The sequence below is a fragment of the Prionailurus viverrinus genome, chromosome C2 (assembly GCF_022837055.1).
Source record: "Prionailurus viverrinus isolate Anna chromosome C2, UM_Priviv_1.0, whole genome shotgun sequence".
Lineage (NCBI taxonomy): Eukaryota > Metazoa > Chordata > Mammalia > Carnivora > Felidae > Prionailurus > Prionailurus viverrinus.
In genome coordinates this window covers 45,343,465-45,371,336 of record NC_062569.1, presented here as the reverse complement: position 1 = coordinate 45,371,336, position 27,872 = coordinate 45,343,465, and the positions used below count along the sequence as shown (strand labels likewise).

The 27,872-nt window shown below is 46.2% G+C and overlaps 2 protein-coding genes across 5 annotated transcripts in view; one reads left to right on the top strand and one right to left on the bottom strand.

The window, feature by feature from the left end:
• MED12L (mediator complex subunit 12L) overlaps nt 1-27,872 on the bottom strand; it is a 699,797-nt gene that overhangs the window by 639,762 nt on the left and 32,163 nt on the right. The window lies entirely within an intron of this gene.
• On the top strand, nt 2,415-22,709 carry SIAH2 (siah E3 ubiquitin protein ligase 2). Its single transcript, XM_047875206.1, has 2 exons — nt 2,415-3,101; nt 22,091-22,709. Exons 1-2 carry the CDS (start codon nt 2,685-2,687, stop codon nt 22,646-22,648), a joined length of 975 nt encoding a protein of 324 aa, XP_047731162.1. The 5' UTR covers nt 2,415-2,684; the 3' UTR covers nt 22,649-22,709.

Sequence of the window (27,872 nt, the reverse complement as noted above, 5' to 3'; positions counted from 1 at the left end):
GTAGAGGGCACCTGAACTGAGAGGCCAGGGGTGGAGGGAAGGAAAACAAATTCTGGTAATAAATTCAACACACTTGGGTTTTAAATTAAAAGTGGAAAATGTTATATTTTCCCAGATAAAAGTGAAACTATGGGTGAATTTTTCTGTTGTCACTATTATGTTCGATGTACTCTAAAAAGATAAAGATAAAATAAATACAATTTAATTTTTTTTTCCGCTCAAGATCAGCTAAGGAACGAATTTATGTAAAGTGTACCTACAAAATTCGGTGCTTTATTACAGGCTCTACCACTATTTTCTGACTGTTGAGTGCGCTGATCTCAACTCCTTAACCAGGCTATAAGTAGGAGTTGAGTATAAACGAAAGGGATATAGACTAGTAGTTAGAATGGGGCCCTGGAGCGTTTTCCAACATTATTAGCTGTTTCATCTTGAGCGAATTAATCTCCCTGTGCCTCAGTTTCCTCAAGTATAAGATGGAGATAACAACAGTACCCATCATGTAGGGTTATTGAGAAATCCTTAGAGCCATCCACGCCTGGCACATAGTGGGCACTCAGTGAATATTATTAGTTTGTATCCCCCCAGAGTACCCTTCCACAAACTCAGCTTCAGTCGTATTATTGTTTTTCAAAAATCTACTGTGGTCACTGCCTCCCTTTGAGGTTAGAGGTCTTAAGAGGCCGACTGAGGTTCCCATGCTGTCCACTCGCCCAAGTCTCAGTAAATCCCCAAGTGCATTCTCTCACTGTGCTTTAACTCCTGATGCAATGTTTTCACTCCCCACCCCCAACCTAGTAAGCTGAAATCTTCTCTCATGAGTATCTGGTTATTGGCATTGCTCCCTCACTAGAATGAAAACTGAATAATAACCTTTCTCAGAACCCAAACAATGGCTGGCACATAATAAACGTTCAGGAAACACTAAATGATTGAATGACACCATGTCTATTAATTGTTTTTCAAGATTTAGATCAGATTTCACCAATTCTATGCATGTAGTCTTTCTAGATGTCTTTATAAGATTACATTTTATTTCTTCTGGGCTGTAACAGGTTTTTTTTTTGTTTTTGGATGATTTTATTCATTACATATTCACTATTAATTTTTTTTAAATAATAGCTAACACTGAAGAAGTGCTTAGGATAGGCCGAGTTCTTCACATATACCAAACTCACTTAATCCTCACTGTCCCATTTATAAGGTAGGTACTATTTTTATTCCATTTTTACAGATGAGGAAACTGAGGCACAAAGAAATTAAAGACTTTGGCCCAAGACACACAGATGGTAAATGGAAGGCACCGTTCTTCACCCAGTCCAGACTTGTTCCTTTCCACTCACTGTCTCTCCTACAAAGAATCATCCGATTCCCATTTCGGTAGCACCTTTCCCCAGCTTCAGCGTCAGTGGCTCATATTATGCAGAACAGCAATTCCACGCGGCGCATACAGCATACATTAAATTAACATGTGGTTCACTCTGGAGTATCATCACCTCTCTAGGGCTTCGCGGGGTGTGCGGAGTCAGCGCCTACAACTTGCGTTGGACTTCCGGGGGATTTCAAAGATGAGGATGCACCGCGTTGTACTGGAGGGTCACCTAGTCTTCCTGAGGCCTCAAGACCCAACCCACATTTCTGGCACTTCCAGTGATCTTGAACTCTCCTTTTCGCCAACGCAGTCCATGATCTCCATCCCTGGCCTGCTATGCAAGTCAGTGGCTCTCAATTCAACGTCGCCAGGTCCGCTGGTAAATTAAAAGAGCTTACCTCCTTCCCACCCTGGGACGCAGGACTAAGGAGTGGTCCAAACCCACCTTTAACAGCCCAGCACCAGGTCCTGGGCCCGTTGCAGACCCAGCCGGAGCCCCCTGCCCTACTCCCGCCCAAAGCTGACCCAGCGTTCCAGACTCGGCCCGCCCGCCGGCGCCACCCGCCTCCCCTCTCGCGCGGGTGACTCAACCCGGGGAAAGAGAAACCTCTCGGTTTTTTCCGACCTGGGCAGGGGCGCGCGTCCCGCCCCGCCCACCACCCTAGCCCCCGCCCGCCCGAAGTTGTCCTTCTGGTTTGCGCCCGGGAAGCGCCGGCGTGGCTCCCCGGGGTGTGGCCACAGGACTTCAGCGACGCCTTGCCAAAGGGCGGCCCCCTCCCCAACCCGGAAGGCAGACCCCGCGCGGCCGCGGCGAGCCGGGCATGCTCACTGGCGCGGGCCGGCCCGCAGCCTGGGCAGGAGAGGCCCTCGCTAGGCGGCCCCCCGCGCTGCCAGCTGGACTCGGGCGGAGCCGGCGCCCCAGCGCAGGGTGGCTCTGCCAGTCCCCGCGCGCCTGAGCGGCCGCACACGTGTCCAGGCGTCACGTCCGCGCGCGCCCCCGGGGCTTGCGTCAGCTGCCGCTCCAGAAGCTGGTGGGCCGGGGTTCTGCGCACCGCTCGGGTTCGCGGCCCGCGACGCCGCCGGAGGAGGAGTCTGGGGGCGCGGAAGACTGTTTGGAACGCCGGGGGCCGCGGAGATCGTCGGCGCAGTCTAGTCCCTCTCCTGCAGGAGCCGGCCGTTTCTGCTGCTCGGTTCCGGGCTGGGCGCGGTGGCGTTGCCTCGGAGCCTGCCGCCCGCGGGGCGCGCACCGCCTTGACCCCGGCGGCCCCGCGGCAGGCAGGCGCCCGCAGTTCCATGGTTGGTTCGGAGCGCGATGAGCCGCCCGTCCTCCACCGGCCCCAGCGCTAACAAACCCTGCAGCAAGCAGCCGCCGCCGCAGCCTCAGCACGCTCCGTCCCCGGCTGCGCCCCCGGCCGCCGCCACCATCTCGGCTGCGGGCCCCGGCTCGTCCGCGGTGCCCGCCGCGGCGGCGGTGATCTCGGGCCCCGGCGGCGGTGGCGGGGCTGGCCCGGTGTCCCCGCAGCACCACGAGCTGACCTCGCTCTTCGAGTGCCCGGTCTGCTTTGACTATGTCCTGCCCCCCATCCTGCAGTGCCAGGCCGGGCACCTGGTGTGTAACCAATGCCGCCAGAAGTTGAGCTGCTGCCCGACGTGCAGGGGCGCCCTGACGCCCAGCATCAGGAACCTGGCTATGGAGAAGGTGGCCTCGGCAGTCCTGTTTCCCTGCAAGGTAAGCCCAGGTGCCACCCGCGCACCTCCGCCTGGCGACCTCCCAGAACTCCTGTGTCCTCCAGCCCACTCGTATGAGCTGAGAGGCAGGTGGCATCTCTCTTATTTTAAAAAAAGAAATGTTTACACTTGTCCACCCTCCCCCACGCCCACCTGTCCACTTTGGGAGTAACTCTGAGCTGACAGTTGCCCGAGTGCTGACCCCGGAATAATTGGCACGCGATCGTTTTTTAGAACGCATCACAGCTCTCCCCTCCAGGTGCCTGCGAACTCTGTAGACTCTGTGCTTGGTGTGCTCGGTAGGGTTAGACTGGACAAGTAAAACTTGGACCAGGAAGCTGGCGGGCGGGCGGGGGGGCGGGGGGTGTTGGGGAGGGAAGAAATAAGCGAGCTAAACGCACCCTTTACCAGCGCTCCGCTTGTAAGGATCGGTACTGGATTCCCCCTGCACCCCGCGCCTGCCCTCTGCGCACGCCTGACACGTGGGAGCCCTCGGGAGTGTAGCTAAAAAAAGGGCGCCTACAGCCTGTTTTCCTCCAGCAACACGAAAACCCTGCGAACCACGCCTTTCCCTCTCCTAGCCTTCCAAGGACTAGGGAGATGTGTGTTTGTACTAAGTGGGGTGAAAACAAGAGTTGACCAGGAATTTATCAGGAAGGGCACATAGGAGCTGTTACAGTTCTCCCAAGCCCATGACTTTATTTATTTAGTTTAAAAAGTTAGCAATGCTCTTGCAAAAAAAATGCAAACCACTGAAGAAAAGTCACATGAAAAACCAAGACCTCTCACCCCCTTTCCCACCACTGTTAGGCTTACTGTGTTATCTTTATGGAATTGTGTAGCCACGTTTACACTTTCACAGCTGAATATAGAATCCTGGATGTCAGCGTGTGTCAAGAAGCTTCCTAAACACACACAGACATAAATTCTTCTCCAGAAATAACTTGTGCAAATTGCTGTTGTAAAGTCGTATTATTATGCGTATTTTTTCTATGTCTGAAACCTAGCTCTACCTCATTGTATTTTAAATGGCTGCCTAGTTTTTCATTGTGTGGACATATTATATAGCATCTGTTTACTTACATCTAGTAATTAAAAATCTTCAGGAGCAGTTTCTGAGACATACCTGTCTATAGTACCTCATGATCATCTAGAGCTGGACCATAAAGTTCGTTTTCTAAACTTAGAAATGGAAATCATGTCATTAATAGTCTTTTTTTTTTTTTTTAAAGTAACTGTTCTGTCTCTTGGGCCATCTAAGCTGTCTTGCATTTCTCCTTGGTGCTGCTTATTTTTATAGGGCAAGAGCTTATTTTTAAATTAAAAATAATCCACCAGAGAATTGAAGCTTGGGACTGAAGTCAGTAAAATGAGTGATTTAATTTGGTCTGTGCCCTGCCACAAATCAAGTTTAAAATAGCATATTCAAATACAGGTTTGAATCCGTGTTTGGGCTATGGGTTTTCAGTTAACCTTAATAAATTACTCTGCTTTCAACCACCTCTCATATAATGTTGACTAATTCATCCAGCCCAGTAGTTGTTTCTCATGAAGTTTGGATGTTTCTATAATTTTTTTAGGGTGATGAAGAAGATGGAAGCCTTGTGGTCAAGAAAAGATTTGGTGATAGTTGACATAAGAGTGGGTATTTGATGTTTGAGATATATCGTGGGGACTGCAGGGGGTGTCCCATAGGATTTCGGAGGAGCTACCTTTTCAGCTCTTCGCTTTGTCCCAAACGTTCAGTGGCTTACAGAAAAAATGGCTTTAGGTGAATTACAGTTCACAGAGGGACATTTGGTTTCAGTCAGTATTCCATAACTTATTTTTAAAAAGCAACCTCATAAGAGCATTGTGTTGCTCCCAAGAAGAAGGGAAGGAAGCAGTTATGCTATATAAAGTGTGAAGTTTCACTTTCAGGACCTAGGATTCTGGTTCCTATTGAAGCATGTTTTTTGTTCCTAATGTGTAATATGCTAGTGAAGCCCTTCTTGAAGAACAGTTCTCTTGGGAATCAGGGGTACTCAGTGTTTCTAGACATGTCAGTGGTTTTCCAAGTCCCTATTCTATTGAATGCATTTAAGGAAAGCCATCACGTTGCAAGCTGAAACTAAACAGGGTCAACCATTCCCCTACAGACCAGGCACCAAGTTTAGAAAGTGATCTTGGAGTTACTCTTGTGTGAGAGATTCATAAAGCTGGAGAATGCATGCCTCAACTTTGACCAGTAATGCAAACTATTGACAGGACAGCTCAGCCAATTAGTTTAGATAAACCAAACTTGGATATTATACAGCAAGCACCAAAGATAGGTCAGTTGAGGGTTGAGAGCAATAGGGAGTGATCAGACCTATGTCAGACTTCAGCAAGAGGGGTCTGTGTAGCGAGCCCTTGGCTTGCGCTTACTCCTGGAAATCATAGGGACTGCCTTGTCACTGCCCCTACCTGCTCTCAGAACTTCTCTTATGGGCTGGCTCATGTGAGAAAAACAATGTTGGATGATATACCAGAGCCCAGGTCTCAAGTGTAGCTGGGCGCTGCCATTGTTTGCCTGAGAGACCACCTCTTGGGGCCTTGATTTCCTCATCTGTAAATAAAGGGATTGAACTGCTTGACTTCCAAGGACCTGTAGCTTCTAGAATACCATGACAAGAAGGAAGGCTATGTGGAATGGTTATTGGGTGCCTATGTCCCAGCTATCTTTCAAGGGTCATTTATTAGTTTTTCTTTCTTTTTTTCAGGTAAAGAAACAAATGTCTATAGAGAGGTTAGGGTTAAGTGACTTGTCAAGATCAGTAGGCCTGTTCATGAACCTGCATCCCAAAGGCACACATCCTTTGTGCTACGTAGGGATTTTTGCCTTTTATTCCAAGGCCCCAGACTATAACTTAAGGTTGGCACCCACCAGGAACAAACAAAACCATCTGATCGGATAAGTTTACCAGATGGGCCTCTGATGGGAACACCCCAAAGAGACAACATACATGTTCGCTATGGAATTCACTGGTAGGAATTTTGTAGGACATGTGGGATGGGCAAGTCAGGGGAAATAGCCCACAGATCTAACATTTGGGGGTATTTCATCACAGCTCTGAACTTCTCATGCTTCAGTTGGCTCACAAATGGATTTGTTGCCAAATAGCTTCCTTACATAGGTATGGGGCCACTTAATTAAAGGCTAAAGTGTTGCCAGCACCTTTGACAGAGGGAACCACATGCATTATTAGCTCAGGTCTCCTTTTTTTTTTTTTTTTTAATTTTTTTTTTTTTCCAACATTTATTTATTTTTGGGACAGAGAGAGACAGAGCATGAACGGGCGAGGGGCAGAGAGAGAGGGAGACACAGAATCGGAAACAGGCTCCAGGCTCCGAGCCATCAGCCCAGAGCCCGACGCGGGGCTCGAACTCCCGGACCGCGAGATCGTGACCTGGCTGAAGTCGGACGCTCAACCGACTGCACCACCCAGGCGCCCCTCAGGTCTCCTTTTTTTTTTTTTTTTAATTTTTTTTCCAATGTTTATTTATTTTGGGACAGAGAGAGACAGAGCATGAACGGGGGAGGGGCAGAGAGAGAGGGAGACACAGAATCGGAAACAGACTCCAGGCTCCGAGCCATCAGCCCAGAGCCTGACGCGGGGCTCGAACTCACGGATCGCGAGATCGTGACCTGGCTGAAGTCGGACGCTTAACCGACTGCGCCACCCAGGCGCCCCTCAGGTCTCCTTTTAAGAAAAGGATCTCTATCAAAGTAGGGCTCTCTTGCACTTGTGCTGTTTTTAGTCCATTCTATGGCTTGCTCTATGCCTGAGAAGTTTTGACATCCTCTTCCCATATCTCAAACCCACCAGCTCTCAGTGGAGCGTGGGTGTAGGGGGAGAAGTGAAGGTTGACACATTTGTACCCCCACTCAACAGTGTATGTTATCTGAATATCAGCCAAGTATTTCTCTCCACAAAGGTGGGGAATGCTAAACCACTCCAGCCCACTTACACTCTGAAGCATTTTCTCTCCATTTTTTTCTTTGTTTTCTCTAAAAGTTTCTAACAGCGTGTCTCCAGATAATCACTGAACTGGAAAGCCTCAGTCAGACAAGTCTTCCCTTGCAGTTGGGTTGTGACAGTGTTGCTTTTGTTCCTGAAAATAGAAAGTTAAAAGCCCCTCAGTGTGGACAAACCTACAAGGCAGCGGGGACAGGTGAAGTGAGGGAGAGAGGTGTCTGACCCGTGGCCAAGGGTTCAGGAGACCTCAGGGAGCAGTCGAGACACTTTCTGCTCAGCCCTGGCTGATCGGCAGGGGTGAGAGTGTGGATGCAGCCTGCCAGACCTTTGGATTTTTTTTTCAAGAAAAGCCAGAAATCTGCATTTTTTTTTAAAATGTGAAGTATCTCAATTTTTTTTTTTTTAACATTGGCCAAATTCATATTGAAGGCCAGAACGTGCAAGCCAAACCACCCCTGTCTGCAGACCAAATTCCAGCTGCCAGCTTGCAACCTCTGGTCTGGTTCCCTTTTAGAAAGCATTCGCTGAGCCTGGAAGTTTGCCTTTAACTCTTACTCTCCATGAACTTTGGAATTCTGAGCGGTCCCAACTGTAGGTGGTTTTATAGCTTATTTTCATCTATGTTTTGCCAAGAGAATAGTCTCTCCTGGCCCCCTGGGGAGCCTGAACTGTTGTCCCAGTGACTAGACATTTGACTTTGAACGGGTCAGTTTATGTCTTTGGACCTGAGTGTCTTTAAGAGAAAGAGTTGGACTAAATCATTTTACCATTATTAAATCATTATACCATTAGGGAAAATGTTTTTCCCCCTAAAATTTCACAATCTAGGGAAAAGAGTACTAGGCAAAAGACAGAACTGGGTTCTCATCCTGGCTTTGTATGACCTTGGTCCAGTCACATACTTCCCTAAGCTTGTCTGTTCATCAGTTAACAAGAATGGAGATAACACCAAGCTGGTAGGTTGCTCCGAGATGTGACTAGAATTGCTAAGTCTTTTGCTTCACCAGATCAAATGGAAGGTGGGTGGGATCAAGGCGGTTGCTGGGTGATGGATGATCAGTTGCCCAGAAGTCTGAGAGGATAAGCCACTTTGCCAAAACCATTTCAAAGGTCTTTTCTTCATCTTGAAAACTCCTCTAAGACAAAGACCATTTACTTTGGCTATTTCCCCTGTGGTCTTCACTACTGACCGAAGTTGCCTAGGTTTACTCTTGAAAGCGTGTGCAGGCAAGCACCAGAGTCCACGTACATCTACGGTGAGGCTCCAGATTTTCAGGAACCAAATTGACAGAATTTTTGAGTGTAAAATTAAGAACAGAAGCATTAGAGGGGCGCCTGGGTGGCTCAGTCAGTTAAGCGTCTGACTTCAGCTCAGGTCATGATCTCACGGTCTGTGAGTTCGAGCCCCGCGTTGGGCTCTGTGCTGACAGCTCAGAGCCTGGAGCCTGCTTCGGATTCTGTGTCTCTCTCTCTCTCTGCCCCTTCCCCACTCTCTGTCTCTTGCTCTCTCTCATACATAGGGGCACTTGTACCCCAATGTTTATAGCAGCACTTTCAACAATAGCCAAATTCTGGAAAGAGCCTAAATGTCCACCAACTGATAATGGATAATGGATAAAGAAGTTGTGGTTTATATATACAGTGGAATACTACTTGGCAAAAAGAAAGAATGAAATATGGCCCTTTGTAACAACATGGATGGAACTGGAGAGTGTTATGCTAAGTGAAATAAGTCATACAGAGAAAGACAGATACCATATGTTTTCACTCTTATGTGGATCCTGAGAAACTTAACAGAAGACCATGGGGGAGGGGAAGGGAAAAAAAGTTACAGAGAGGGAGGGAGGCAAACCATAAGAGACTCTTAAAAACGGAGAAGAAACTGAAGGTTGATGGGGGTGGGAGGGAAGGGAAAGTGGGTGATGGGCATTGAGGAGGGCACCTGTTGGGATGAGCACTGGGTGTTGTATGGAAACCAATTTGACAATAAATTTCATGTTAAATAAATAAACTAAAAATTTAAAAATTTTAAAAATTAAAAAAGGAAGAAAAAAAAAAAGAACTGAAGCACTAGAATGCTGGGTAGGAGCCCTAAAGTTTATGCTGATTCTACACATAGTTGGCAGGCATTTTTTTCACAGGTCACCACCTTCTAGAACTAGGAGTAAATCACTGTGACTTAAAGTTGACATTTGGGACAACCAGAAGGGAGGAGAACTGAAAGGTACGGCAGGTCTGGTCTGTAAAATGCCTAACCTGAGATTGGATTAGATCCTCCTGTTCTGTGTTAGAGCCCTTTTTTTGGAAGCTCCTACAAAATACCGCATGCGTATGACTACAGTAAGACCTTATAAAATGTAAGAGCCAGACTCGTGCAGACAAAATTTGTGAACGATGGCATTTTTCACGCAAACTCATAAGGTCCTCACTCCTTGAAAGGGACACACAGTAGGTACACGTTTGCTAAAGCGAACGCCCGGTGCAATACATGGTGTATTACTGGCGAGTTGTGCAGGGTGGGATCATACATGGGGCATCAGAATATGACTCTGCTCTGCACATCCTGAAGAGGAAAATAAGAAAGCTAAAAAGTTTTCCTGATTAAATATATCTTTATGTTAAACCTGAGAATGTGCTTTCTAAGGCTTACTAGAGATAGTGAAAATTCTCTAGCAGAATTTCATCACTTTTAACCCAGGTCCTCATCTAGCTCCATTAGCTTTTCTTAAACATTGGGAAACTGTTGGTCTCATCTCCAGTTGGGTAAAGGTTTTCTGTAGTGATTTTTAGACTATATGGTGTCTGTGAGATAAAAGATCACCCCTTCCCAGTGTTTAGCCACAGACACTGTAGACGGATGAAAGATATACCTGTGTTAAATGTGTGGGCCTGGGCCCTATTTTAAAACTTCGAATGGACAAAAGTAGTATCTTTGGGTTACTCCTATCCCCAGGCTGCCTTCTCCTCTAGTAGTTTTTTTTTTTTTTTTTTAATTTAGTTTTGAGAAACAGAGACAGTGCGAGTGGAGAAGGGGCAGAGAAAGAGAGAGGGAGGCACAGAATCCGAAGCAGGCTCCAGGCTCTGAGCTGTCAGCAGAGTCTGACGCGGGGCTCAAACTCATGAGCTGTGAGATCATGACCTGAGCTAAAGTCCGACGCTTAACCGACTGAGCCACCCAGGCGCCCCTCTGCTAGTAGTTTTGAAGGAGGCCCTTCTCGAACCTCCTAGTCCAGATCCCCACTGCATCCCCACATGAGGGGTTTGGTGACTTCTCCAAATCTCAGCAGCCCCTTGGTAAAATAGGGTGCACACTGGGTTGTTGTGAGCATCAAACATGGTAATAATTCATGCAAAGCGCCTAGCACAGCCCCAGCACTGAAGAACCACAGCACGGTTAGAAGCTAGCAGAAAACAAATGGTCAGTGTGTGAGGTCAAGTCCAGGCATAAACTTTAAAAAGAAAAAAAAGAACCTCTTTTCTCCCACATACTCTCCTACTGAGTTTCTCTTCCCTCCTCCTTATCATGTAGGTTTTCATCCAGCTGAGTTACTCTGGCCCTGGCATCGGTTTTTCAGTGACAAGGCCTCATGTTTTTCATTTCTATAATGGTTTCAGAGGAGAAAGCCTGGTTAGATTAGGCAATGTTTTTTAACATGTATATTTTATTTTACACATTATAAAGTATGTTTTTAAAAGTTATGATCATTATTTTAAAATGTAGAACATATAAAAATATAAAATTAGGGGCGCCTGGGTGGCTCAGTCAGTTAAGAATCTGCCTTGATTTCAGCTCAGGTCATAATCTCAAGGTTGTGAGTTTGATCCCCACATTAGGCTCTGACCTGGGCATGGAACGGGCTTAAGTTTCCCTCTCTCCCTCACTCTCTGCCCCTCCTCCACTTGCACTCTCTCTCAAAATATAATATATAGTTAAAATATATGTTTATATATAATATGTATATGCAGTTAAAATCTCTTATAATCCTCCCACCTAGAAATAACCACTGTACCATTTTTGCATTTGTCCTTACAAACTTACATCGACATCAGTGGGGTTTTTCACTCAAAGAAAAGCAGGTAAGATAAAGCACACACAATGTCATAACATATTTTTTCATCTAACACATCGTGACTGCTTTTCAACATTGGTAAATAGTCTTTAAGTTCATGTTTAATGGCTGCATAGTATTCTGATAGTACCAGAGATGTTTAAGCAAGCTCCCATTTGCGGTCATTTAAATCATTCCATTTTTTACGGTTAAAAAAAATTTTTTTAAGTACTGCTAGAGCAGTTCTTGTGCATAGGAAAGTAATTATTTCCTAACGGTAACTTCCTAGAAGTTGGATGGTAGGGCCAAAGGGTATGTGTAGAAATCAAAAAGCTTTTGATAGCAGAGCCAAACTGCTTTCTCACTTGGAATCCTTCACAATTGAGTGTCCATTTCTTTCCAGCATCACCTACAATGGGTGTTATCCTTTTGGCTTTTTTTTTTTTTTTTTTTTTTTTTAACACTACTGCCTGCTTTTTCTCCCTGATGGAACCTTGGGCCAGAGCTGGCTCTTCCTGATTACCGACTAACTTTCATATCTCCCCGTACCTGGGAATCTCCTGCAGCCTCTCCCTCCTACAAACCGTCTGACCAGCCAGTCCTTGCCTCCCCCGCAACCCCCTCCTTCTGAAGCTACGAGTCTAACAGAGGAGACAGATGTGCTCGCAGAGCCCTCCTCAAGCAGCAGGAGCAGAGGAGTCTGGAGACCTCTCAGCAGTGTTGGGGGACAGAGCCGCATTATATGGGATAAGCAGCTATCTACCCACAAAGGAGGAAGGGATGGAAGGTCCTGATGGGGTTACGTAGGGAGGCCAGCAGAGCTGCTTGTACAGAGTGTGGTTTACCTTGTCTGAACGAGGCATATTATCTCATGTTATCTCCTCCTCATCACTTTGTAAAGGAAACAGGACACAGTTAGTATCCTGCCTAAGAGATTTGCCCAAAGTCCTACGGTTTGTAAGTTCAGGGAACAGAAACTCCAGGACGGGCCTTGTAATTACACACACAGTGTCTTTTCCCCCTCAGCCTCCTGCCTTTCCTGCTATCCGCTTCACCCCTCCCTGAGGAACAACGATCCCCCCTCCCGTTCCAAATTCACATAATGGCTTCTGGAGGGATGACCCCGGTATCAGGAGGGCCCTCTTCTTAAGGTTGCCAGGTAAACTACAAGGTGCCCACTTAAATTTGAATTTCAGATCAACAATATTTGGTGCAATTTCAGGTAATTTTCTTTTGGTGCAAGTATAACCCAAATGTCGCCTGGGACATCCTGGGCATCTTGTGTTTTTAGTTGCTAGATCGGGCAGACCTACCACTTAAGTCTTCCGGTGAATGCGATTCCTTTAGTTGAGAAATAAAGACTGCAGAGGGATGCAGCCCTGTTGGAGGCGGGTCGGAGCGGTTAGTGTGATTATGCAGGTGGGAGCCTGGCTTGGAGGGGTAAGAGCATAGTGACAAAGAGCGGGCGAGGCACTGGTAGGGTGGCAGAAAGCCTTTAATTCCGGCTCTGACCCTGAGGTGCTTTTGTTTGCTTGAACCCACGCTCTGAAGGCACCTCACAAAACTGCTTCTCTGGGAGACTGTGTCGTTGCCTGCTGACTCTGGTCTGGCGTGGTCAGATGAGAAGCGTGTTTGGTCAAACGTCAACTTTTGTTTAAAGTTTCTGAGATTAAAAATAACCCCCTGCCAGCCCAAGGAGGCTTTGTACAGCCAGATGCGCTCCCCTCCCCAACGGCAGGATGTTCTCAGATGACTGGGCTAACATCGCTCCAGTCTGCCCCCAGGACACCTGTCGTAAAAAAGCCGTCTGCACCGTGGGGTTTGTCAGTGTTCTCTCAGGCAAACAGAGGAACTCTTGAGCCCACGACTTTATTTTATTATTATTATTATTATTATTATTATTATTATTATTTTAATGTTTATTTATTTTTGAGACAGAGAGAGACAGAGCATGAACGGGGGAGGGCCAGAGAGAGAGGGAAACACAGAATCGGAAACAGGCTCCAGGCTCTGAGCTGTCAGCACAGAGCCCGATGCGGGGCTCGAATTCACGGACCGCGAGATCATGACCTGAGCCGAAGTCGGCCGCTTAACCGACTGAGCCACTCAGGCGCCCCAGAGCCCACAACTTTAATTAGCATTGCCTTCTCCAGCAGAAAGCTCATGAAGTTAGATGTCCGTGTTTTCTTAATCTCGCCACCATTTGACGGTGCTGGCCCTGAGTGATACCGTCTTCTCATAATAATCGGTATCCATGGAACCGTTACGGAACCTTTGGCTGAGGATTCTTTCTTTGCGCTGCCTCACAGTGGAGGTAAGGAATCCGCCCTCTGGGTTAGTACAGATCCACTAAGGTTCTTAGAGGATGGTGGCTAGACAGATGCAGGTTGAGCATCGTGACTGAGGCACAAGAAGAGAGTTCACTTTCTCCTGTTGCCCAAGTCTAACCTTAATGAGAGTCTGCGGATGAGTGGTCGACGGTTTTGTAGATCCACGCAGAGGTGACATGGTAGGCTCAATTTGTGCTACACGGAACGCAAGGTAACTGAACTCTAACTGGTGGTTGTAACCCCCCCCCCTTTTTTTTAATGTTTATTTATTTTTGAGAGGCAAGGGGGAGAGAGAAGGAGAGGGAGAGGGGCAGAGACACAGAATCCCAAGCAGGCTCCAGGCTCTGAGCTTTCAGCACAGAGCCCAATGCAGGGCTCGAACTCAACGACTGTGAGATCGTGACCTGAGCCAAAGTTGGCCGCTTAACTGACTGAGCCACGCAGGCACCCCAATAAACTCATTTTAAACAAGAGGGATATAGAGCCACTCGAATGACAACCGTATCGTTTCCCCATCTATGTACAATTTCAGAAAAGCTTCAAACACCCCCACCCCGAATAGTTTATGTAAATAAAATATGTGAAATGCCTTTATGAAAAATAACAAAACCCATAGTGACCGAAGTCTAATAAAGACATTTTTCCTTCTTGATCTCAAGATATATTGATTTTTTTTTTAATTCTAAGTTCCATAGTAAGACTTTTAATTAAAGTAAAATTAATACGGTGGAGAACAATCATCTGCAGATAAACCTAATGTCTATTCATTTACCAACAAATGTCAGGTGGGCAGGAAGTAGGCAAATCAGTAAATCAATGAACAAAATAAATAGACCCATAAATTAACTAGAAAATAACCTGTGATCATCCACTGATATTTTGAGGGCAGAGTAACAGACTTTTAGTCATGAAGGAGCTAGTTCAACTTGCTAGAAGTCCTTTTAGAAAGTGGTAAAATTGGGGCACCTGGGTGACTCAGTCAGTTAAGCATCTGGCTTAGGTCATGATCTCGTGGTTCATGAGTTCGAGCCCCACGTCAGGGTCTGTGCTGACAGCTCAGAGCCTGGTGCCTGCTTGGGATTCTGTGTCTCCCTCTTTCTCTGCCCCTCCCCTGCTTGTACTCTGTTTGTGTCTCTTAAAAAAAGTTTTTTTTAAGTGGTAAAATCTGGGGCCACCTGCACAGCTCAGTTGGTTGAGCATCAGGGTCTTGATTTTGGCTCAGGTCCTGATCTCACGATGCCTGAGATTGAGCTCTGCAGTGGGTTCTGCACTGATGATGTGAAGCCTCCTTGGGACTCACTCTCTCCCTCTCTCTCCGCCCCTACCCTGCTTGTACTTTCTCTCTCTCTCAAAATAAATAAACATTAAGAAAAAGTGGTGACATCTAAGTTTAACTGCCAGTTAAAATGTAATTTCACCATGCTTTGGTTCTATATGAGGTTTAACTACAACTGCCATTCAAACAAGTTTTTTTTTAATTCTTTGATTTTTTTTAAATGTTTTTTTTTGAGAGAGAGAGACAGAGCATGAGTAGGGGAGAGGCAGAGAGAGAGAGGGAGACACAGAATCCAAAGCAGGCTACAGGCTCTGAACTGTCAGCACAGAGCCCGATGCCAGGCTTGAACCCACGAACCAAGAGATCATGACCTGAGCCCAAGCCGGGAGCTTAACCAACTGAGCCACCCAGGCACCCCTTTCATTCAAACAAGTCTTAAGAATGTTGAGGGGCAGGGGGAAAGAATGTCAAGAAGAGAAAGACCTCTACCAATAGTCCCCTAATTATCTGCTGATCATACATAGTAAGTTATACCGCCAAGAGATCATCCTTCCACCTGAACTGGTATAACCCAGATTCCATATGTGAGTTCACCTCCCCGGGAGTAAAAGAGGTTTACCTGTGTAAGAAAAAGGGGGCATGGGTAGCTTCGTCCTGGAGCCTCTTTCTGACATGTCTGGAATCAAGTAATTTTCCTTGGACCACTAAGCGTGGTGGATAATGAACCTGCAGTGGCTAGTTAGGATAACAATGAGACTGTAGTCCAGGGCCAACAACTTTTTTTTTTTTTTTTTAAAGGTAACCATCCTAATTACCTCAAACTTTCAGTTGGACGTTTTTTGTTTTGTTTTGTTTTTAATTTTTTTTTAACGTTTATTTATTTTTGAGACAGAGAGAGACAGAGCATGAACAGGGGAGGGCCAGAGAGAGAGGGAGACACAGAATCGGAAGCAGACTCCAGGCTCTGAGCCATCAGCCCAGAGCCCGATGCGGGGCTCGAACTCACGGGCCGCGAGATCGTGACCTGAGCCGAAGTCGGAGGCTTAACCGACTGAGCCACCCAGGCGCCCCCAGGGCCAACAACTTTTAAAGGATCAGAGGAGCAATGGAGAAAGCTTTGTCTTCCATGAGGGGCAGAGAGGGCAAAGAAGTGTTGGTTATTATAACAACTGATGTCTTCATTGTAAAAATTTATTGGTTCACTAAAATGACTCCCGAGAGCTTCTAGTAAATAAAAAAGAAAAATTAAGTAACTTAGTTGCTTTTACCGGTAGGTATGCAGTTAAAAGTATATATTCTTTGGAAAAAAAAAAAAACAAACAACACCCTAGTATGATAAAATTTAATTCATTCAACCAACCCTGCAGAAAGAATCTCTGCCCCATGGAGGATAAATATGCTAACTCAGTCCCTGAATTCTGTAACACGTTTTTATTTTTATATGATTTCAAATTTCCACAACGATTGTAATAATAGTACAAAAATAGTCCCATATGCCCTTTATCCAGACTCAGCAGTTGTTTCCTTTTTGCCCCATTTGCGTTTTCATTTTGTGTGTTCTTACTTCATACATACAGTTATTTAGCCGTTTTAATATAATTTGCAGACATCTTGCCCCTTTCCCCCAAATACTGCACTGTTTCTCCTAAAACCAAGGAGGTCTTCTTATATAATTATGGTCCCGTTATCAAAATCAAGAAATGTGACCTGCAGTAGATACTATTGTCTAATCCACGGTTCATATTCAAGTTGCTGCCCCAGTAATGCCCTTTGGGGCAGTGCTGGTTTCCCGGTCTGGGGTCCTACGTTGCATTTAGCCGTCTGTGTGATCATTACAGTTTATTAGATGGACAGAAGAGCGCACTTTGCTTCTGCTTACTCTAAGACGACGAGGTCGTTTCTTGGATTTAATTCAAACGTTTACGAGCGTCAACCACAAAATATTGATTGTGCTTTGTTTTTCCTGAGACACTCTCCTTTGAGGCGCAGGCAGATGGTTTGCTAATAAACTTCAGTTTCCTAGGAGGTGTAAGTGGGCAGGGGCAGGGCGGTGACCCCGCAGTCCCTGAGCAGGGACATGCTTCTGCCGGAGCTCAGGGTGCCTCCATTCTACTAACTTGTTGGTTGTTGGAGCTCAGGAAATTGTTCTTGAATTGCAGGGACTCACATTTAATGAAATAGATTAAGTAACCTGTTCTAAACCAGTCACAGGATCCATGACCTTGACTAGCACTCTGGCTAAGCAGGGTTATTCTGTTTATGTGCTCAATCCATAAACAAATACAATGTGACTGCGTTTATTAGGTAAATAACAGGTGTCTAGTGTTTGTTTTCTGGCGTATCTCATCAGATTTGCGTGTGAATGGGTTCCTCTGCCAGAAAAGGAAAAACCCTACCTAAACTCCAACTTAAATACACCCTTCAAACCCCATGCCCAGGGAAAAAAATGGCACTATTTCCTGCTTTCTGCAAAGACTTAAAAATGAGGCACCAGGTGACACGTCGCCTCTCACGGCAGAACACGTTTGCACAAGACTTTTGAGCCACCTCAACCTGAAAAGTTTCTAAAGAGCAGTCAGAAATGTTATGTCAGCATTTGTTTCTCATTCTGCCGGGTCATCTTCCCCCTCCCTACATTCTGCTTTAGTTTGGGGCTTCCGTGTGCGAGTGTATCCCTGCGCCCTCGCTCCCAAAAGAGGTTTGCTTAAAGGGAATTCCCACTTCACCTCACCCCACCCCCTGGGGGACCGTGAGCAGCTGTGGCCCTGTGGAGAAATCTCGTTTATAGGTGTGGACGTGTCCCCAGGACACACAGGCAGCCCCGGCGCTCTGTCTCAGGAACGAGAGTGTGCAACAAGAACTGGGGATCTCAAGGAAAGCTGGCGTCCTCTGGATCCTTACTGTTTGGTGGGGCAAGCCCCAGCCAGGGTGTGAAAAGTGAAACCTCAGGACTTTCTTGCCAGGTACCAGAGAAGACGGGAGGGCCTCCTTACTGGTTACTTATTCGTGACGTGCTGCTCTGCTCTTCATTCCTTAGGGAGAAGCGTTGTCATGAAGGGCTGTTTTTTCTCCTTGCAATCCAAGGAAGAAGTTAGTATTAGGACCTGCCTGCTTCCAGAAGCAGTGTGTCTGCAGACCCTGGGTTTGGGGGTTGGGGGGGCGGGTTGGGGACTGGAGGTTAAGGCAGATGTAAGTTCTTTGTTTCTTTTACTGAGAACATTGGTTCTTTGACTCCAGAATTATATCCCGTACCTTGAAAGAGCACTCGAGGAGGAGCACGGGAATGCAGGGCTGTGCCCCGAGTGTGGTCAGAAATGGCCATGTGGCCATGATGAGTCAGTCAGTCTGTAGAGCGGGTAGAACTAGCACCCTGGCCTACCTCCAGGATCTGCAAACCACCAGGTTCTCCTTGTGTGTCTCGTCACTGGCAGCTGGCGTTCCCGAGCTGTCCTGGGTAGTGCCCGTTGGGTGGGGAAAGACCAGCCTGACCTGCTTACTGGTGTGGGCCCCTTCTCACAACTGGCATTGTGGCTGCCCAGCTAGGTTTTGTCATTCATCAGAATCAACCCCAGGCCATTTTGCCCTTCCCCAGACATTTGGCCATGCCTGTGACATTCCTGGGTGTCACAATGGGGGAGGATTGCTACTGGCATCGAGTGGGTAGAGGCCAGGGATGCTGCTAAACATCCTACAGTGCACAGCACAGCCCCCACCATGAAGGATGATCTGGTCTAAAATATCAGTACAGGTATCCCCCACTTTTTCAAAGTCCATTTGACATCATTTTGCTTTTACAAAAGACCTGTTTTTGCTAACCAAAAGAAATCCGAAGAGGATTTACACATCTACGAAAGAAGGTGGAAAGGGAAAATAGCGTTCAGCATTTCTTGGGCAGTGCACATCCTGAGCAGCAGGAGTGGCCTCACCTAGCTTCTTCCCTGGGACCTACACTCAGCATCAGGACTCCATAGCTTTGAACTGCATCTGTGAGCATCTGTGCTTTATCTCAATTGGTTTTGTGCGTCTGTTATCAAGATGCGTCCTAAGGTATCAGAGAAGCCCAAGAGAGGTTATTTCTTGGCACTAGGAATGCTGGAAAAGTTTTTCATCTAAGTTAATGGCAATTGCTTCTTTGCTTTATGCCATTTTGTCTCACAAAGAGTTTTGTAGAAACACTGTACGTTCAGATAGCGGGGAAAACCTGGAGTGCTACTGTACAGGAACCCAGAAAACAAACTAAATTGCCAGTAAAGTCCCCGAGGGTATCTGGACCTGCCTTCTCATTGAGGTTTTATCCCCACTGTTTGCTCCGCTCCCCCAATGCTAGAACCGGTTGGAGCTGTTCCAGCCATAGTCCACTTTGCCTACAGTAAAGCTTTCCCAATCTCCTCCTCAGCCCATCCCCACTTTGAAATCGACTGTCACCACCACCACCACCCCCTCCCCCCACCGCCCCACCAATCTTTGTTTGCATAGTTGTCTGTACTTCTGATAGTCTTGAGTTATTTGTTGTTGCATGGCATGGCCCCTCTCGACCGGAAACCCCAGGAGGGCGGGATCTGCAGCAGATTCCCTCTGTGTGCTCCAGGACAGAGGTTGGCAGCCCTTAGGAACCCTCGGAGCTGGTCAGGAAGACACAAGCGAGGGGCCGGTACAATTTGGGTTTGCTGCTCAGAGGCACCTACAGAGCCTACAGCGTCAGGGAATTCAGACTGTGAACCCTCCCTCTGATCCCCGGATGCGAGCCCCTATTCCAGAACAATGCCGCAACAAGTATGCAGTGTAGCACAAGAGCGCATGCGTCTGTGTGCGTGTGAGTGCACGCATATTTAAAGTTTAGATCTTTTCTTTTTAGAGATCATCTCTTATCCAGTCGTCATAAAAGTGGCACCAGTGGTCATGAAGACACGCCCTCGCCCATGATGGAAAAGAGAAGGAATAGATTGCCTTTAAAGTTCAGCCTGTTTAGAAAAAGCAGAGTAAGCACCTAACACTTTAAAAATATACTTATTTAAGTTAATAGAGGCTGTAGCAAGATATTTTTTTGTAAGGTCGTTGTCCACACGAATGCTAAGTAGCGCCTTTTCTATTTGTGTAGCTTGGGGGAGGTTCCCTGTTCTCTATATTGGGCTGAAGGAAGAGTGGTGAGTGGTTTGTAAGGCAAACCAAATAATTCAGAATGTAAAAATTCCTACCTGAGCCACACAAGAAAAAGTTCTAAAATGATTGCTAGACGATAAATATTTGTTGTACATCTGAGTTCGTGAACACGGAGTGGTTTGGGGCTTCGGGTCAGGGATACAGGTGGTATCCTTCCCTACACTCTTTGCCAGAGTTCATCTCGTTCTAGGAATGATTCGTGGGCAGCTGCGATAAATGGCCCATTCCGAAACTTCTTCAGATCCAAGGATTGGGGACTTGTTTCAGCCAGAGAATCTGCCAGAGAATCTGGACTAATTCTTGCTATTTTTATTGTGGGTAATGTGTGTTTTTAAGCTGGGCAGAAATGCCTTACCCATCACTCACAGAAAAACACCAGAAGGCTCTGTATTCCTAACCACACCCTAGATTTAAAACACAGTTAGTAGGGATTTTGTTTTTTTAGGGGCCTTAAACTGTGAAGAACACAAAGTAGAAATACATATGGATAAATAAGTTTGTTTCTCCTTCTGATTATAAAGTTTTTTTATACCCATGCTTTTAAAATTAGACCATGGTTTAAAAAGATGAATAAGCATTCCCTATGGGCAAAGTAAATAATGAAAACATTTCTGCCAAGTTCTCTTGAAGGTTATTATAATCCACTTTAGGTGTAGGGGAGAAACCAGCTGCATTTCTTTCTTTAAGCCACCCACTTCCTCACGAGGGGAGACGCCTCTCCCTAAGAATGGAGACTGCCTTCTCGCCCTCCTCTCAGTGAGTCCAGTTTAGGGTCCTGTGTGGAGAAGGTCCCCAGTGCCTGCTTGTTGCTAGTGACAGATTCATCTGCGGAGATTAGGATTTGACCGACTTCAAGTTTATAAGGGGTTTACCCCTGGGCAGTGTAGCGACCATCCCAACAGACATGGGGCTTTGTTTTGTTAGCAAATGGGCACGGCATCTTAGACACATGGCCTGGCCCTGCCCACCTTCGCTGTCTTTATGTCTCGGTAGCGGGCTGGGGGAATCCAAGCGGGGTCACGCTGCCGATGTACCTGCCACCACGAGCTTGAGGGGGATGCGGCCGGCTTCTAGTTTCACCCAGAACGGTGACTCAGGTTTCCCAATTCGTTACAACACACCAGCACAGCTCTCTGGGGAAGTGTCTACCTGTGGGCTGGTGCCCCATCTGGTATCTAGGAGTTAACAGTGTCATTCTTGGGAGGGTTGGGAGAAGTCTGGTTCTTTGCCATGTGGTCTTTTCCCAAGATAGGTGTGGTTTATTCATCAGGACTGTCATCCCAAGTGCAAGGGAGAAAAAGGTTTTGTTCCTACCCTATTAAGGCAGCATTTGAGGGACAGACTGACTATCAGAAAGCTCGTCTGGGACAAGTGCCTGCCCTGGAACCTGAGGAAGTGGTCTGGGCCCTCCTCATTTTAACCTCCACTGGCTGGAACCCACCTGGCCGGCAGGTTCCCGAGCTGGTACAGTAGCTCTTGGGTATGATTTCCCGTCACCCAAAAAGTGTATGTGGAGCCCCTTGGGACTGGGGATGGGTAAAAGGTGAGGAGAGTGAGGTCATAGTTCCAGCGATGTGGGGGGCCTTCAGCCCCCTTCCGCCCTGATTGCTCACTCCCGCAGGCAAGAGCAGGGAACTGCGGGGGCAGCCGGCCCGCAGCCGGCCTCTCAGTCACCAGCTTGAGCTAGGAAGAAGGGGCAGGGGACAACCAAGAGGAATTAAACTGTTTTCATAATTGTATCTGGGTGAAAACTAGTCTGGAGGTAACCTGTTCCTTGCCCAGCCGTACACCTAAGCAATTTGAAGTTCTCAAAAATTCTTTAGGTTTCACAGAAAATACGGGGAAGGCCAGGTTTCCTAGGGCTGGCTCAGCAATGCCGTTTGAGATGTTAATAGTAAGGAGCACTTCAGTTCTCACGTTTTCAACAATGTGGGAGTGAGGACGTGGCCCGCCGTCCCTTCCTGGCGGTGGACGTTCCCAGTTTTATGTATGGCAAGACTGAGGATGAATACAAACTGAGACTTGTGGTCTTAACTCCTCTCAAGCGAAAGTAGTTGAGATAAGAATTCAGTTTAAGCCCCGGAAACCTAAGTGAGTGAATCGTCTTAGAGGTTTGCACCAGTAGGAGTTTTGAGAAGGCGCGATGGCTCAACGTGTTCATCTTTCTGTCCTTGCAGTATGCCACCACGGGCTGTTCCCTGACCCTGCACCACACGGAGAAGCCAGAACACGAAGACATCTGTGAATACCGTCCCTACTCCTGCCCTTGTCCCGGTGCTTCCTGCAAGTGGCAGGGGTCCTTGGAAGCCGTGATGTCCCATCTCATGCACGCCCACAAAAGCATTACCACCCTCCAGGGAGAAGACATCGTCTTTCTAGCCACAGACATTAACCTGCCGGGGGCTGTCGACTGGGTGATGATGCAGTCGTGCTTTGGCCATCACTTCATGCTGGTGCTGGAGAAACAAGAGAAGTACGAGGGCCACCAGCAGTTCTTCGCCATCGTGCTGCTCATTGGCACCCGCAAGCAAGCCGAGAACTTTGCCTACAGACTGGAGTTGAACGGGAACCGGCGGAGACTGACCTGGGAGGCCACGCCCCGGTCCATCCACGACGGGGTGGCCGCGGCCATCATGAACAGCGACTGCCTTGTTTTTGACACAGCCATAGCGCATCTGTTTGCAGATAATGGCAACCTTGGAATCAACGTGACCATTTCTACATGTTGTCCATGAGGCACCGAGGTTATTTGGGCGCAGTGCTCTGTGGTTAATAAAGGTTTTTATAGATGTTTTATTCACTGTGTCTTCACAAGTCAAGACCCACAGTTACCCCCCATGTTCTGTTTGAACAGCAGCTTCCCATCTGGCACTGGCCCAACAAAGTTCACTACACAGGAACGAATGGGGTTGGCCTATTAGTCATTTGGAGTCGGTTCTGTGATCTGAAATCAACTTTCTTATGAAATTGTACTTACTTCCTGAACAGCACTTGACGGGTTGCTCAGGGCTCCTGTAGGCCAGTACGTTAGGAATTAGAGGCTCCTTCCTGTCTGACTCTCTCTATTGGCCTCGCCAAGTTGACAAAAGCACAGTGACTGTCGATAGATTCCTTAACCTTAACCTTTATCTTGTTTTTAGGGAGTAGGAATTGTTTTAGTCTTTCTCAAACTGGATGGCTGATGGCTAACCAATATGCACAGAGCCCCCCGTAGTACTCATCTTAAACATGCAGATTCGTGGAGCCTGTGCATTTAACAGTCTCGTCAAGTGATTCTATTCGACAATAAAGTTTGAGAATTACTGAGTTAAATTGTGGAAAGGGTCCAGATTTTAAAGGTGCTTTACGACTGCCCTCTACTGATACCGTTTGTCTTTCTATGGCTTCATTCCCTCCTCACCCCCGAGCTGCCGCTCCCAAATTAAAACCAGAACTGCAGATCCCCATGAGCACACTCCTGAGATTTGGTCACTGTCTTGTGTTTGGGGTGGATTGCCTAGGAAAGCGAATGGTATGGCCATTGATAGTTCTCACCTAACTAGGTTTTGCTCATCACTAGTACAGATGACCTGTTTACACGTGGCTTCCCTCAGAGGCCATCCTTGACTGTAGCTGGTGGGAAAGACCAGATCAGTAGAGTTGGAAAAGCTTTATAACCAGTGTCATATGCTTGCTATTTAAAGGTATGTGTTGGGTGGTTGTTGTTGTTTTTTTGCCACATTCACTTTAGTTTTTTAATAAATATTTTCCAAAAATGAATATTCGGCTTTCTTTTCCCCGTTGAATAATGTTTATTTAGTGGGTGCCTACCACGTGCAGGCACATGAAACTTCACAGCTACGTTGGGCTTGGAGCTTTCGCTATTTCCACACGAAGAAACAGCCATTTGCCCAAGGTCATGATACAGGTCCATATTAGATAGAACTGGCGTCCAAACTCACTTCCTTGAACCATGGACTGCCATTGGTGTTGCAGGTCTCTCCCTTGGAGATGTTCTTTTAGGTGCCAGCACCGTGGAAGAAGAGTATTTCTCCTGCTTTACAGAATCAGAAGAAGAGGCTTGGCCAGGGCTGATGTCCAGAGTCCTGGGTTTGAGCCAGGGTGATCCACTCCCTCGGTCCTGACCCTGAAGTCTCCAAGGAATTCGGAATATTAGCCCCAAATGCCTGATGAGGACTAAAGACTGCCTGAACTTAGCAGCCCAATGGCATTAGAGTAGCACCTCGTGGAAGGGATGGCTTTAGAGTTGTTTCGATTTTTTAGGTGCGATGTGGTATTGGGTTTTTATCCAGGATAGAGTTCTGGCAGGCAAGGAAGGTTCTAGAAAGTTTCACCATACACAGCATGGCCATAGACGTTTCTGCCACAAGTGTTTCTGCCACATTTTCACTGCATAACTAACTGGCCATTAGGCAATTTTGCCATAAGAAACAAAAATGACAAAAAATTAAAGCGGGACATTCATTAAAAAGGACATAATGGGGGCGCCTGGGTGGCTCAGTCGGTTAAGCGTCCGACTTCAGCTCAGGTCACGATCTTGCGGTCCGTGAGTTTGAGCCCCGCGTCAGGCTCTGGGCTGATGGCTCAGAGCCTGGAGCCTGTTTCAGATTCTGTGTCTCCCTCTCTCTCTGCCCCTCCCCCATTCATGCTCTGTCTCTCTCTGTCTCAAAAATAAATAAACGTTAAAAAAAAAAATTAAAAAAAAAAGGACATAATGAAACATGAAAAATAACAAAATTAAGAAGACTTCATTGTGGAATACAAAATAATTGAATACCCTTAAAATGTGTGTAGATTCATGGCAATACTGTGCAAATAACTGATTTTACTTGGTGGATTATACCTAAACGCTTGTCCCCAAGTCTTTCATTCATAGTATTAACACTTTTTGCTTGTTGATTAGTCTCCTCATTTGGCATTGTGCTTTTTCTTTTTTTTTTCTTTTTTTTTTTTTTTTGCTAAAATTTCTTCCTTTATTAAGAAATGTATCAGCTTCCCAATACTAGGATTACATGTTTGTAATGGAGCTTTGTGTTGTGTTCTGAAAGCCTTTGTGCTGTTGTCTGTTCTTGGCATATTGTCACATGTTCATCGACCGACCTTCCAAAGTTATATGGGAAATGTTAAAGAAATGCTAATGTTGTGATGCACTGTAAATGAGCTCTGTCATCATCGTGATAGGCTATCACTTTCTAACATAGGATGTCTTCTGGCTTTATGCTCATTTCACATTTCCTGTAAGTTTTATCACCATACTTTCTGTTAAGTCAATACATGTACTTGTTACGACTCACTATTTCATCTACTTGCCCTGTACGGACCATTATGAGGGCTAAGATTTATAGGAGAACTTTGTCAATGGAGAAATGAAATGAAACTGATAAGTAGTTTCAATACATTAACTGCCAGAGGCAGTTGATTCATCAATGGAGGAATGAAACCAGTTATTTGGGCTTTTATAGAAAAATTGCCTTCTGGACAATTAGTTACATGACAACAATGCTTGTGGCAAAGATGTTTACAGCAAAAATACCAGACACGCTTAAGGAATTGCTAAAGTAACTTCTCTTCTAGGTTATTCTTCCAATAAAGGTGAGAAACAGTGCCCTTAGCAAAAAGAAGGTGCTTACAACGTGTTTGGTAAATGGATGAAAACTATAGCTCTTGTTACCAAGAAAATCACATTTACTACACGGGGGGGATCTGTGGAGGCAAAACTAGGATCCAGGAGCAGGTGGACTTTGACTCTCAGAGCTGGAGCTGGTCCAGATTGGCTGTCCATTGTGTACATGATGCCCAGGCAATGTGTTTTGTGCATCAGCTTGACTAGCTTCTTTCACCACCACTCGTGTCCGTATCCAAGCCTTCTTGTGATGTGTGATGGGGAAAATCAGGACCAATTGGTCAACAAGGTACCAAAGGTAAAGAAAGTTACGTTCAAAAGCCCTGTGAAGACGGACATTGTGGAGTCAAGTTCTTCCTAAAGCATAAAACGTTAGGTTTTCAGCCTTGGGAGGTAAAGTGATGGGCTAGCGGCCATTACGGAGCATTAGTGGCAACACCAATTCTAGAATTCAGGCTTCCTGACTCCCAGTTCAAACATGTTTCCAAAACTTGACAAATTAAAGTTTTAGGCAACAAAACTCTGAACATCTACTTTCCAGAGCTACTTAGCTCCCTTGAATCTCTGTCACTGGAAATCTGTAAACTTAACTTTTACTCTCTTTTTTGAAAGTAAGCATTTTCTGCCCATAAACAAAAATCCCCAGGTTATTCCCTGTTTTAAGAGGAAGTGAAAACAGCAAAAAAAAGGTTATGTAAATTAAAGCGCCTTTTTATGTAGTTCCAGTTGCAAACGCAATTTACAACACAGTGGTAGTCATTTGTCAAAACTCATCACATGGTCCACTTCTGCACCATATAAAAAAAGAATCTCTTTCCCTTTCATGTCCTAGTTGTATATTCTAATTTGACAGAAATCGGGCTGATCAAGCAAGATAGTAAATTCGGCCTGTGCCTTCCAATGCCTGAGCCATTCTGAAGAAAAAGAGATGCTCAAAATTCTTTGGGAGAAAATGTTCATAGTTATTAATTCTGGGTGGCAAGAACCTGAGTGTATGTCATGTTTCCATTTCTGTTATTCTATACTTAAATTTTTTTTAAGCCAACTGACCTTGGGATCAGAGGCTCTCAGCCTTTCCATGAGCAGGATGAGGTCTTGGTTTCCCTGATTCCTTAACATCTAGGGGATTAAGAAGGTGATGTCCCTACAGTGAACTATCCGGTGCACATTGTCAGGAATTTGCGAGGAGAGGCCACTGAGGCATCAACAATTGAGTTGGACCTAGAACTACCAACAGATTCAAACGAATGGCTGAGCATCTCTGTCTTGTCAGCAGAATTACGCAACTTCTCTACCATATTGTCCAAGGACATTTTCCTTGTGCCTAACTTCAGGTTCTTGGGTGTTGCCAAGTGACAGCAGTGTGACCTTAGGTTGGTCCCACATTTGGGACCACATCTCTGGTCCCATATTTCCTAACCTGCAACGTTAGAAGGTTTGTTTTTTAAATGTTTCTACTCTATATCTACTAAATATACGATCATAGTAGTCTAGTAGAAATGTTTCTACTATCTCATTTCTGTGAGACAATTGAGCTATTTAGGGTGTGTGAATCATTCCAGCCAGGTTTTATATGAGGTGATTCTGGGATAATTGTGACCCAGCATGTGTCAATTGGTGTTAGCTGGTGACTCATGCTCCAGCTGCCTCTTGGATTCCCACAGTCTAGAGCCAGGTACGGTGCCTGGGGACAGAGACCTGTTTTGCTTTGTAGTTCTGGCTTGAGCATCCTGTGGCCTTGACCTTTCCTGACTCACGCAGCCTGTGCTTGAAGTACGATTCTAATTTCACTGACCTGTGCTGGCCTAAAAGAGAGGAAATCAAGAGTTCTTAAAGAATAGGAAATCCAGCTCTCTGTATTGTTAAAGCTGCTTCAGCTACTAAGTTTGAAGCTTTACATTTTGTACTTGTGCATTCTTTTAATTTGTACTGGAGTCCTCAAATGACAGGGCAAGGAAAAATGTTAGACCCTGTGATACCAATGCCTGCTATCACCACCGCTATTTTACAGAAGAAACAGAGAAAGGAAGGGAGGGAGGGAGAGAGGGAGGGGCCTACAAAGGGAAAGCCACAGAACCGGTTGGAATTTTTCATGACGACAATATGGTGTCTTCTACATTGAGCAAACAGGGAAAAATTATAAAACTATTAAACCTACAAGCCAACATTTTATGATAAGGCAAATGAAGGGAATTTGCTCCAAGTCTTTTAGAGAAAGAGAGAGAGACAGAGAGGGAGAGGGAGAATCCCAAGCTCATCGTGGAGCCTGTTGCAGGGTTAGCTCTCACAACCCTGGAATCATGACCTAAGCCGACATCAAGAGTCAGATGGGACGC